The sequence below is a fragment of the Chenopodium album genome, chromosome 6, assembly GCF_948465745.1.
Source record: "Chenopodium album chromosome 6, dcCheAlbu1.1, whole genome shotgun sequence".
NCBI classification, from domain to species: Eukaryota; Viridiplantae; Streptophyta; class Magnoliopsida; order Caryophyllales; family Amaranthaceae; genus Chenopodium; species Chenopodium album.
This window is the reverse complement of record NC_137839.1, coordinates 67,870,776-67,883,453: the sequence shown is the minus strand read 5'-3', so window position 1 is coordinate 67,883,453 and position 12,678 is coordinate 67,870,776. Positions and strand designations below refer to the sequence as shown.

General features: G+C 31.8%; 3 protein-coding genes and 1 long non-coding RNA gene across 4 annotated transcripts; all 4 read right to left on the bottom strand.

Annotated features, from left to right (window-relative positions):
• Window positions 1-516: 516 nt before the first annotated feature.
• On the bottom strand, window positions 517-2,258 carry LOC145637100 (uncharacterized). Its single transcript, XM_081688608.1, has 4 exons — window positions 2,218-2,258; window positions 1,613-1,733; window positions 1,075-1,447; window positions 517-980 (listed from the first exon to the last, which is right to left on the bottom strand). Exons 1-4 carry the CDS (start codon window positions 2,256-2,258, stop codon window positions 517-519), a joined length of 999 nt encoding a protein of 332 aa, XP_081544734.1.
• An 18-nt stretch (window positions 2,259-2,276) lies between these two features.
• LOC145635059 (uncharacterized) lies at window positions 2,277-2,964 on the bottom strand. Its single transcript, XR_014113765.1, has 3 exons — window positions 2,837-2,964; window positions 2,584-2,753; window positions 2,277-2,505 (listed from the first exon to the last, which is right to left on the bottom strand). It is a non-coding gene; the product is annotated as an uncharacterized LOC145635059 (long non-coding RNA).
• Window positions 2,965-3,028: 64 nt separating this feature from the next.
• On the bottom strand, window positions 3,029-7,885 carry LOC145637099 (replication protein A 70 kDa DNA-binding subunit C-like). Its single transcript, XM_081688607.1, has 4 exons — window positions 7,830-7,885; window positions 5,096-5,246; window positions 3,381-3,648; window positions 3,029-3,147 (listed from the first exon to the last, which is right to left on the bottom strand). The coding sequence occupies exons 2-4, from the start codon at window positions 5,228-5,230 to the stop codon at window positions 3,029-3,031; spliced, it is 522 nt and encodes a 173-aa protein (XP_081544733.1). The 5' UTR covers window positions 5,231-5,246; window positions 7,830-7,885.
• A 304-nt stretch (window positions 7,886-8,189) lies between these two features.
• LOC145637098 (uncharacterized) lies at window positions 8,190-12,672 on the bottom strand. The gene is made up of 3 exons (XM_081688606.1): window positions 11,703-12,672; window positions 10,515-11,604; window positions 8,190-10,425 (listed from the first exon to the last, which is right to left on the bottom strand). Exons 2-3 carry the CDS (start codon window positions 11,273-11,275, stop codon window positions 8,190-8,192), a joined length of 2,997 nt encoding a protein of 998 aa, XP_081544732.1. The 5' UTR covers window positions 11,276-11,604; window positions 11,703-12,672.
• Window positions 12,673-12,678: the final 6 nt, after the last annotated feature.

Sequence of the window (12,678 nt, the reverse complement as noted above, 5' to 3'; positions counted from 1 at the left end):
CCAAAAATTTAGTTTGAACATTTCTCTAGTGATAACAATTTCTATAATATAGCAATTTTGACTTCTAATAATTCATAGATTTTATATATATCATGATTTATAAATAAACATTACATCAGTGCAAGTTTTTTTGAACAACATAGAATACTAACTTTCATAGTGTTTTTCAGGAACATGAACTATTATTGTACATGTTCCTAAAAAACTCCTCAAAAGATTTAACTCAACAACATTGCAACCCTATTTACATTAGATTTTCTACTTTAATCTAAACTTATTTAACGCAATACTGGAGCAATACTAAAGAAACAAAGGGGTTTTGAACGAAATACGTAGTCTGAACCACGTTCGTTCAATACATCAAAATATTTAGCTTTGTGTTTACCTCCAAGCTTAATAGATGCCACTGATGTATTTACCATGCAAGCAAAAGATTTAAAATAGAGGAGGTGACTATATCACACCTTATAAGTGGTTTACTTAGCTATACTATGTTCATTGTTGAAAGACATACTGCTAATTTCCTTTGGCGAGAGAGTCAGTTGAGTTGTTATCCATCCCTGGTGCAGCTTTGTTTGCTTTATTGGCTGGTGTATCAAAGTTTTCAGTAGTAGATGTTGCTAAAGAAGTTGGTTCTTTGTTGGCGGAGTCATGATCTGCATTTTCATCAGAAGGTGATGTTGTGAAACGGAGCTTCTTTCGTGCAACAGTTTTGACACGAATTGAGTCAGTTCGCTTGTCTTCATTCTGTGCTGGAGTGTCTGGAGATTGTTTGCTTCCACTCATGCGTGTGCGACATAGTTGGGCCCATTCATCAGGTGAAATCTTTTGAGATTTCACAGCACCAGGTGTTTCAGCAACTGAATTTTCCAAGGGTTTGATTATCAAGTTGCTGTCAACGGCAGAACTGAAGTCTTTGGGAGTTGCATTCTTGGGACTTTGAGTGGGTTTTACATGGCCTTCATCAGCTGTAACAATTCCTGTAAATTGGCATAGAGGTGTATTAATGTTTATGAATGCACTATTCATAATTTAGAAGATTTGTTTATTATAAACATGTGTTAGGATTCTTACCCTTGCGGGACAATGGGATTTTAAGGATAGTTGTGTCTGACGGCTTTTCTTTCCCTTTGTCTTTGGCTTTTGAATCAGGTGTATCTTCACCTATAGCTGCAGCATCTTGTTCCACATCAACTGAAGCACTTCCACCAGATTTGTTTGATGTATAATCCACATTCATATTTAAATCTGAGAATTCAAATTCATCGTCTCTTGCTACAGTTGACTTTGATAAATCCTTTTTAGATGCATCTTCAGCAGTCTCAATTGTTTTGAGTGACCATTCTAAAACACTACTTGAACCCAGTGAATTAGATAGACCAAGTTTGAAGAAAGTTGTCTTTTTCCTGAGTTTTTCTTCAATTGTTTGGAAGGCAACCACATCAGCCTGCACAATATATTTGTAGTTAATATATGTATTAAAAATTTAAATGGAAATAGAACACTAACAAGGATATATATATTATTAGAAATACTTGTTATAAATATAATGTTTGGAATTTCTTATAAGTTAAGTGTTTATTTAACGAATTATTATGCAAAGGAGTCATACAAGATCTTTCATAGTTTTGATTTCAGCTGCGGTCTTGCCAAACAATTTTTCGGTGTCATTGTTGAATGATGTCAGTGTTATTGAACCCGTCACATCAACTGCCTCAAATTTAAAAGCAACCCTGTAGAAAAAAAATATAATTAATGGTATGGTAATTGCATTTTTCACTTTATAGATTAATAAAGTAAGATTTTAAATGAATAAAGTTTAACAAAAACTACTGAGTAATAAGGTTCAGAGAAGCACAAGATATATAAATTTGGAGTTTAGAATCTCTCTATCCAGCTGAAATGAAATCATGGTGCAAGCGTATATTTAATCACATCAGCAGTTGAAGATAAAAGTAGCTATAAGTCCCACTCGGTATTAGTAACTTAGAAAAACCAAACAAGGCGTTTTTATGTATAGTGCACTCCTAAGATCATAATCAGAATTATCTTAGAGAGATCACAACAAAAGGCAAAACTTTAGAATGATTCCAATTTGGAAATTAAGTATCATATTTCAACTACTCTAGAATCTAGAATTCAAGTACTTATGAAATCTAAATAAGTAAATAGCATATGGTACGGTAGATATGATTTGAACAGACAATAATTTACTACGTAAAGCTATTAGTCAATGGAAAATCCATGAAAACTTTCATCAGTGGTTCACTATTTTACAACCTATAGTAAAGTATAAACTTGTGGTGAAAATTGAATTTAGATAAACCTTGGAGTTGAGATGCAATCTTTATTATCACAGACGATGCATGTGAATTGCCTTCCTTCAGGAACACTACATCTTTTTCCACAACCAGAACAATCTATGTAAACAAATACATCATCCAAAGTAGCATTTGGAATGATAGCCTAAATCCAATGACGTTCTTCCATAAGCGCATTTGCAGCCTGCATGATTGTATGAAAATAAGATTAATATTGTATTATCGTATTTATTAACAAAGATATTAACTATAATTGTTATACCTTTTTGTCATTTAGTTCTTCAATTGTTTTCATAGATTGTTCTTGTGTAGGATCTTGAATTTGTAAAACTCTTGCTTGTCTATCTTGTAGTAGATGCTTTCGTGCAACTGCCCTATCTCCTTTTGGGTTATGAATAATCCTTGTAGACATGCTAGTTGATAAAGCAAATGCTGCACAACAGATAACATGTTAGCCTTTTCATTTGTGCAATATGTAAGATTTCTCATAACTTAGTTATATTTCGTGATTTAACCTCTGCGAGGGTTGTGTTTAAGAGCTGTGAAGCCAACTACGTCAAATCTTTCAGCCCAGAAATTAAGAGCATCAGTGGCAGTTCCTGAAAGGTCATTCCAGGCGGAGATGGTCAAAGTCTTATTATGGCTGCAGGGAAAAAAAACAGTTAGTTAAGTAGATGTTCAGGTAATAGAATTATGTTAAGAATTAGTTAAGCTTTTATTTTTACGTTTGATCTGATGACAATCTCTCTGACATAACTTTGGTTATTATATTTGGAGTTAACTTGTCGTGCTTCTTCTTCTACAAATAGCACCACTCCCAATACATCTGTATAATGTGAATAAATTTTGAGATCAATAAACTATAAAATAATTAGAATTAAGCTAGGTGCATAGAAAGTGTACATAGTAATATATTGTGTATACCATATTCACCATCTTCGTCAAATTCATAGAAAATTGTATCAATTGGCTGAAAATATGTGGTATTAACAAATCTTTAATGACTGATACGTACATGTGTAGTTAGATATATGTAATAGTGTAAAAATACGATATTACCATATCTTTCATCAGCAACTTGCACTCTTGGAATTGAAGCTATTGACTGATATTTTGGTATCACATAGCCTGTATCAGGGCAAACTGGCTGAACTATTGTCCTGTGACTGAAATGTAGCTGGAATGGTAACTGATCATGGACAGTACGGTATTGATCATCAAGTGGCTTCACAGTTGCATTAGAAATTTCATACTCTCCATTGTATGCAATAGCTTCGTCATATGCCTTAATTTGATCTCCAAATAGAGTAACACGCATCTTGTTATTCTGAAATAAATTCGAGTATGATTAGAATAAATAATGAGTGAAATCTACTGTAAACTTATGAATGAACATCGGTTGTTTTGGAAATAAGGCAGGGATATGTAATGTCTATATTAGTTTTGCATATTTTCAAATGATTTTTTAGTTATCACTAAAAAATAATGATTAATTTAATCTTTGCGTAGGTTGGGGTATTTAACATTTTAGTTATAATCTATAATTCCCAAAGGTATAAGTTCTGACGAACAGGTTTCATATTCAAAGAAAGGCCAGAAAAGAAGTGTTCTGGTCTCTAGAGAGTTGAATCTGAGGTATGTGTTATTCTTTTCTCTCTCTCTATCTCTTTTTTTTTTTTTTTTTTTTTTTTTTTTTTTTTGCTTTGTCTTTGTTGTAGTGGAGCTGAAATGAGATGGTTCATACCCCATATTTTGGTATCTTCTAACATCTACTCCCTTTGATTCTATATTAGTCTATTATACCATAGCAGCTCATCTAAAATGCATTACTAAAGTAATGTTAATCAGGAATTTTTGATGAAAAGTAGGATTGGCTTATTGTTTTTAAAATAAGTTCTATGAAAAGTAACTATGTTTGTTTTTTCTCTTATCTACTTATTCTATTTAGTTGGTGTCTTAGCAATGGTTTATAGTGCAATCCAACGATTATATAGTCAAGATAACATCAGGATTTTAAAGAGTAAGTAAATGAATGGCTGTTGAGTTCTCTTTCATTTTTGCAATCAGCTAAGGCTGGGAGTGAAGTAGGGGAATAGTGAGATTCCCTTGGTTGCTTAAGTTATTACTATTAAGCTATAAAAGAAGTGGTAAACTCCTTACATTTCGATAGGTTTGAAACAGTGCAGGGCAGTGTGATTGAACTTAAAGACTTTTGAATAACAAAGCTATAAGAATGATGCATTTAGAAGTAATTCTTTAATTAGGTCATGAAAACAATTGTGAGTTTCGGACCTATACATCTATAAAATAATTCACATATCTTAGCAAAAGAGTGCATTTGCAGGAGGATCATGAGAAGAGGAATAACAATTACATATCATATTACAAATTTTAAGCATAATATAGATAGATCTTTACTGAGGAATGGTATTACTAATTAAATTCTAATAAATAGCACTTTTAGTATAGAATTTTCTCAGTAGTAATTAACATCAAGGTAGAATCTAAATAATGTTGACGGGTAAATTTAATATACTAAGAATTGCATGTAAATTTTTCTATGAAACCCTAGTTTTTTGTTTTTAGGCTATTAGATATTACGTCAAACCATAAAATCCATGCAATTATTTTTTTTATTTAATAAAGTAAAAGCAGATCCAGCGAAATAAATGCACCCGGTATACATAAAGAAAGAAAAAAAAAATTTTAATTAAATGCATTAATAAAAGCTAACATATAGTATATTAATACAATCCAAGAAGACAAAAAAATACCTTTTCATCAAGTAGATATAAGGTTTGAAAGACTGTTGCTCTAGCATTGGAAGATATCTTTTGTCTTGCTTTTTCAACGACTTTAACTTTGACGGTGAAATTCATGGAGCTAGGATTAAGCTCATCAAGATACATGCGTTATGTTTTCATTCTGAACAAGAAAAAAAATTATGATTAGACAATATAGCTTGTATTTGTGATCAACAACAATATTAAAATCTGTTAAAACAAAGAGCTAAGTTTTCTTTTATTTCCTTGAAATAAGATTGTTTTTTTGTTCTCTTTATTGTTTTTCAACAGAAATTACAATAACCATATTTACATTTTTTTAGATGTATATGTATTTTATAAAGAAAATAGCTATTTATCTGAATTAATTTAACAAGAACAAATAAAGAGTATTTAAATTTCTTACCTTGAGATTTTTTATCAACACAATGAGATTTTGCTTAGACTTGTTTGAAATTTTTTGAATGAGTACTTGTTGTTATAGTAGGGTTTTGTTCAGTAAAAGAGTGTAAGTAAGTAATAAAAGATCTGATTTCCTTATATACTGTACAAAATAGGTCTATGAAAAAAAGGAAGTCTTAACTTGATGAATAGTAATAAATTATTTTAATAATTATTAAATGGTAAAGATTGAATTGATTATGAAATTATAGAATTAAATTATTTTGTGGTAAAGAATGTTTTGAAAAGAATGTTTATAAAACTAATAGAATTATATCTTTATTAGATTTTATCTTATTTTATTTTAACAATAGTAAAGATTGGACAATATTTTTTCATTAAATATCGGCGTTGGATAGAATTGTTGTATAGCTAGTTAAAAAAAATAAAATCAAATAAAATATAATCTGTGGCTACATTTTTTAAAAAAATAAAAAGGATAATATAAATTAAAGATTGGATTAAGTACATTATTATTAACTTATCTATATTTTTGCATAAATTGATGATTTGCCAGAATTAAATTGATCGTATATATAATTGTTTCTTTTTAGCTTGTTATTCTGATATTTATTTTTGTGTTGAGAAGAGATAATAATGATATGGAATTTCAGAGTAGTATGTTAACCACTAATATTTCCATAATAGTACAAGAGGCCATACTTTCTCTACTTTAAGTTTTCCTAGTTTGACAAGCAAAGTATGATGTATTTCCACTAATGTTGTTGACTGTTTCTTTTTGTTTTTTTTGGCAGTACATTACCTACTCAACTTTCTTTACTCTACATACTTCTACAATTAGATTACATTTCTAAAGTGTAAATTTATTTTTATGTATTTTAACTAAACAAAAACAATCAGAAATAGATGTGTTTGCATGTGTCGTTAATTTGGTAACTTGATGGCATTAATTTTGTTAGTTCTAATTAATAGGTTAAATTGCACCATGCATTTAGAATTGAAACAAAGCAATCAATAGTCTAACAAATCAATCAATTTACTAATTATTGATCATGCTACATTTGTCCAATGTGTAAACTATCCTTCTAATAATTAATTAGAAGGATCAATTAAACATGGGGATCTAAATCAAGTAGGGTCATTTGTTCATCAGATGATATAAAACAACTAACCTTTTTTTAAAATATATATATATATATATATATATATATATATATATATATATATATATATATATATATATATATATATAATATTCTTTTTTTTAGGGAAGTATATAATATTATTTGGTAGCCCATATATATCAACAGTTGAATATTTCAGTATAAGATTTGATAAGACATGACATCATTGATCCTTGAGAATATTATAATTCTTACCCTATATATTAATTGCATATTTACCATTGAATCATCTCAACCATTGCAGAACCATTGATAGCCATATTTAACCTATATATTAATTGCATATTTACCATTGATTTATCTTAACCATTGCAAAACCATTGTTGTTGAAGAGGGGTTTTTAATTAATCGTTATTAAGACTATTGTAATATTTTAAAGTTTACTTATTGAGTCCTTAATAAAAATATGTAAGGTTATTGCAGATGTCTTACCGTGAGTTTTAGTCTAAATTTAGATATCATTAAGTAATTTTTCTTGAAAAAAAAAGTTAGTAATTTTATCTCTTTTCATTTTTTTATTCTTTTTCGCTTTAAAAAATAAAGTAATATTTTTTTTATTATGTACAATAGTGACCGAAGAGAATTGACTCTTCTTGTTTTTTTTTTTTTAATATTTAAATTTTGTTGCAATGTTTTACTACGTAGAATTCAGTAGGAGCCATTTTTTGTATTTACTTTTTTTTTAAAAAAAAGGTACACAGTAATTATTGTTGGTTCACTAAATAAAAAAATAAAAGATAAATGACATTTTCCTTTTTTTTCTTCGAAAAGATTGTAACAATTTTTTTTATTCACACGTAAAAATGAATTTCTTTTTTGAAGGAATTAAATGATAATATACATATTAATAATAATTAATTACTGAACTACATTGTTACTAACCTTATTTTACACGTAAATGTTAAATTTGCAAACCGAATATACTACCTCCGTTATATGTTATGTGCAACGATTAGACATTTTTCCTCTCTGCTTTATGTCAAATCGTTGCACATAACCTGTAACGGAGGTAGTATAAAAAATGAAATCCAAATTACTTACTGTTTACTATAGCATGACTAATAATTTATAATTGATGTGAAACAATGAATTTAATTATACTTATTGTAAAAAGTAATAAATGTAGATGGAGATAGTACCTATTAAACTGAGACTTTACCCTTTGCTTTATTTTTTATCTACTGAATTGGAAAACCTGTAGAAAGAAATGCATAAACCTTTTAATCAATTCAACTTATATTATAAATTTCATATGTTTAAATTTTAGACGTCAAATTTTAATCTGAAAAAAGATAACTTTAAAAGACTTAAGAAGATACTTACAAAATTGGAGGCAATGATGTCTATATATGAATATCAGCTTAATGTGATTATCAAAAAATATGTAATAATATGATATTTATTGTAGCTTATTTTCATTAATACTGACCAATTATATAACAAAGTTCAAAAGCTAATATTGTACCCAAAACATAGAACAAAATATTAAATGTTATATGCTAAATTATCCCCGAGTACTTTAGAATATCGTAAGATACTATGTTTTTAATCGAGTTTATATGATACCCTTTAGGTGGTTTTGTGGAATATACCACAACATTTTTAGCCTTCTTAGCTCGAGATAGTGCCACATACAACTGACCATGTGAAAAGCATGGTCGGATAAGATATATTGATACTCGATTCAATGTTTTCCCTTGTGACTTATTAATTGTCATGGAAAAACATAGTTTAATTGGAAATTGCTTTCTTTCAAAAGCAAAAGGATAGTTGCTATTTGCCGGAGGTCGCAAATTTGCTCGATGCACAAAAACAGGTTTACCCTTGTATTGTCCAACAGAAATTTCACAGACAATGACGTTGGGTAGAAAAGTCTTACAGATTAATCTCGTACCATTACAGAGTCCTTGAGAAGGCAATATGTTTCGTAACAAAATTACCGGACAATTCTTCTTAAGGACAAGCTCATGGGGACTCATTCCTCCTGGACAAAGTTTATTTATAAACTCTGTCGTATAGATGTTGCATGTATCATTGAGCATTACATCAAAACTTTTGTAAGTCATTGATTCTCCCGGAAATTGGTCTATTAAGATTGTATTCACCAAATCAACATCATCATTCATAGGAGTTAAAATTGCCCTATCTGCAAAGATTTCAGATGTTATTGTTCCCTTCTCAACTTCTGGATATGTTGCATTTATAATCTTCAAAACGGGATCTTCTTCCATTAGCAAGTGTTGAATCATTCCATTGGGTAGTCTGACATAGTCACTCTCACTTTTTTGTAATTCACCATTTCTAAGAGACAGCAAGAATGAACTAAATGATGGGTCTTCACGAGCTCTCTGATTTTCTGTTAGTTTAAATCTTGTCAGAGCTGGCCATATGTACGAAGTCACTATGCTTGCTTCAACGGCTTGTCTCTGTGACTTGTGAGGCACCACTGGTATAACTTGTCTAAAGTCTCCGCCAAGAATAACGAGCTTGCCACCAAATAGCAAGGTATTTTCACATAAATCTTGGAGTAGCAAATCCAGAGCATGTAAATTTGCCTTGTTGGCCATAGAAGCCTCATCCCATATAATCAAAGCTGTCTCTTTTATCAAATATGCCAAACTACCTTGTTTAGGCACATCACATGTCAAAGAGTTCTCATGGTCAACCGGTATTTTGAATCTTGAGTGAGCTGTTCTCCCTGAAGGAAGATTTGATGCTGCTATTCCGGATGTTGCAGTTGGTAGAACAATTTTATTCATCATTCTGACTTCTGCATATAAGCAGTTGTATAAAAAGGTCTTCCCAGTTCCACCCGGTCCATCAATAAAAATAGCACCTCCTTTTCCTTCATGTATGTGTTTCATTATACACTGGAATGCTTCAAATTGAGCTGTGTTCAAATGTTCTTTTGAATTTATGAATTCCTCGGGAATAGCTGTATCTAGAGCATCTGCTATATCTCTTATTTTTCTGAAATCATCAGCAACAATGTAGCTTAGATGATCTAGGCCAAAAGGTTTGAGTGATTTACCCATTGATTCAAGATGTTGTTCAAGCACACTAACAGTTAGTTGCTTGATTTTATTAGTATCATCCTTATATTTGTGACTGAAATCTTCTGACAGTGCTGTGTAAAATTTGTTCCATAAAGCAGATGGATCACTTGGTTGACAGAAGATCAAGACTGTTGTAAAAAGCCTTCGGAAAGCATCTGGTAATTGCACTTCAGAAGCTTCGGCTAAGCATACAGATGCAGCATCATCATCCTCTAAAAGACCAAGTCGTTGAGCAGTTTCTTGGAATGCAGCACAGACATAATTTTCAACTGTCCGTAGGTCTAAAAAGGACCCTGCATTTCTAACATTGAGCAGCAAAAGTTGGAGGCAAAAACGTTCACCTTCGGCAGGTAGGACAAATGCCATCCGTCCAATAACAGTGAGCTTGTTTTGCCTCTGAATCCATATTTTTGTACGTGCATCCCATCTGTAGTGCTCTGGGAATTCACTGTATAAAAGTCCAGTGCCACCGTATGTTTTTGCATTCATTGAGAAATATTCTGTTAACGGAGTCCGTGAACGTTTTGGATCTCTCACAACTGAATTAAGATTTTCATGTGGTCTTACAGCAATGGACTGCATATTCGGTAAGTGTACGGGCAATGGCATAACAGGAGGATAGATTTTGTACAAATCGAACCCAAAAATTCGCCATGTTGCTTCACATGGGGATACCCACCTGCAAAATTGTTATATTTCTATTTCATTGATATATTTGAAATTACAAAGATAATACAAAATTATGTAAATTGAATAGTTATTACTGACCTGCCAGATTGAAATTGTTCAATTTCATCAACTTTGTTATCAGTTGTGGCAGATATCTTGTATGAGATTCGATCATGCCCTTTATAAACGTACTTGTACATATACTTCACTGCTTTGATAGTTGAGCATACCTCAACATTTAGGTGACAGTCAAACATGAGTAGTAAATACGGATTGTAAGGTACCACCCATCGATTGTCTAGCTGCGCAGTTCTAATTTTAACTTTTTCACCTGTTTCTCTTCTCCTATATATAGGATATCCATCTTTGTTGTTTGATGTCTCTGCCACATATTCTTTTGGGTATTCATTCTTGCATGCAAGTTTTTTCCCATTCATGTGCATGCAAAGGCATTTCGGATTCAGCTTGCCACATAGTCCATGCATCATATGAGTTAAGACAACCTTACGAAGCAAAGGATTATCAAATGAGGGTATTTCAGCCGAAACAAATTTGTCATAGTCTGTTGGCCCTCTTATCTTGAATTTAGATTTCAGTATAATCAAGAAATGTGCATGTGGCAGACCCCTTTTTTGAAATTCAACAACGTAGATCATTGCTGCCACCTCACCCAACACGTTTTTCTTCATAATCTGCTTCTTAAGCGCTAATAGTTTAGCACGGAATATCCGAGCTACTATATCTGGTCTATCCTGCGCTTTTTCTCCAGGTTGTAGTTCAGCCTTTATTTCTGGCCAATTTGCATTGCATGTCATGGTAATGAAAAGATCTGGTTTTCCATATCTCTGAACTAATGCCATAGCATTCAAATATCAGCGTCTAAGATCTCTAGGACAACCGATGAACGATGGAGGCAAAATAACAAGATGTCCAATCTTCGAAGCACCCGTTTGTCCACTTGTTACACTATCAAGAATACCTTGATAGAGATCAGCTCTTATTGTATCCTGATTGTTTCTAAGGAAATCGAGCCGTGTGTTTTCTATTTTCACATACATGTCCACGATAAACTGTTGGAAGCATCTACCTGCTCTTAGAAGCATATTGTGTGGTCGAATTTGCAATTTGTAAGCATAATATTCTCATGGAGAGATATACTTATCGGCTCTTGTTCTGCGTTGAATAGCACCTACATATTGAAAAAGAAATACCAATTAATCAAGATGCACATCACACTTTTTTATTTTTTAGTTTAAAGCTTTACAAATGTGTATAGCATGAACTTACGTGAAGCTTCTTCATCTAAAAAATCTTGTATGGTATGAACTGCACAAGAATTTATAGGATCTGCAACCTGACGTGTTTGACGGGTCCCAACGGTAACTTGCTTCTTAAGATTTTGTGTCCAACCACATTCACCATGGGGGAATAACAGCGAATATTGTAGTGGGTCATAGCACCCATAATAATGACATATACGATGAGGTTCTGCAGAGTTTCCATACACAAGAACATGTGGAGTGGTGATCTGGTTAGAAGAGATATTATCTGGCCACACCAAAGCAACTTCATCTGACAACGGTGCATTATACACGCTGATCTAGAACCGTCGATTGGTTTAAGATAATTTGTGTATTTTCATCTATCTTTAGTTCTCTCAATGATCTAAAAAATCTTGCATAAGGATTCTTCTCACTAACTTTCATCAATATACGAACAATATCTTCTCGTACTTGTGGAAAACATTTAACTCGATTTTGAACCTCGTGTTGTCCGTCATAAAAATAAACCTGAAGGAATTTAGGCTGATTATCATTAGGAAGTAGATCTGGAACAGAGTGATATATTTGCCCGTGCATTTTGAACACATATATTCCTTTATATGTTGATGATTCAGTCTTGCCGCCTATTGAACTATAAGCAAAGAGGTTGTTGTACATCCGGCTATATTGTTTGAAATGCCTAGCATCTTCTTCTTGTGACGTAAATAAGCGGCATAACTCATCAGGAAATTCATTTGTTGCAATCTTAACCTCTCCATTGCAACAGCAAAAGTGTAAAGTTTCATACTTGAACTTCTTTGCATTACAATGCAAACAGTAGTGTACATTCCCAAGTTTGAGAGGACCTTCTGGTAAAGGTTGCCCAATGATAGCAGCTGGTAAGACTGCGGATTGTAAAGAGAAAACAATATATATTTAACAATAACATTTGCATATAATAAGTTTCATTTGTTGGAAAAAAAATGCTGAATTTACTGATT

Bases quoted from the DNA above. Each gene is read 5' to 3' on its own strand.
- LOC145637100 (XM_081688608.1), bottom strand. From the start codon at position 2,258: ATGAAAGTTTTCATGGATTTTCCATTGACTAATAGCTTTAC. The intron at 1,734-2,217 runs GTAGTAAATTAT...TTTTTTCTACAG, and splicing joins CCATTGACTAATAGCTTTAC to GGTTGCTTTTAAATTTGAGG. The intron at 1,448-1,612 runs GTATGACTCCTT...TATATTGTGCAG, and splicing joins TCAAAACTATGAAAGATCTT to GCTGATGTGGTTGCCTTCCA.
- LOC145637099 (XM_081688607.1), bottom strand. From the start codon at position 5,230: ATGTATCTTGATGAGCTTAATCCTAGCTCCATGAATTTCACCGTCAAA. The intron at 3,649-5,095 runs GTATTTTTTTGT...AATTTATTTCAG, and splicing joins TATATCTACTTGATGAAAAG to AATAACAAGATGCGTGTTAC. The intron at 3,148-3,380 runs GTAATATCGTAT...CACATTATACAG, and splicing joins AGTTGCTGATGAAAGATATG to ATGTATTGGGAGTGGTGCTA.
- LOC145637098 (XM_081688606.1), bottom strand. From the start codon at position 11,275: ATGGCATTAGTTCAGAGATATGGAAAACCAGATCTTTTCATTACCATG. The intron at 10,426-10,514 runs GTCAGTAATAAC...ACAATTTTGCAG, and splicing joins GAACAATTTCAATCTGGCAG to GTGGGTATCCCCATGTGAAG.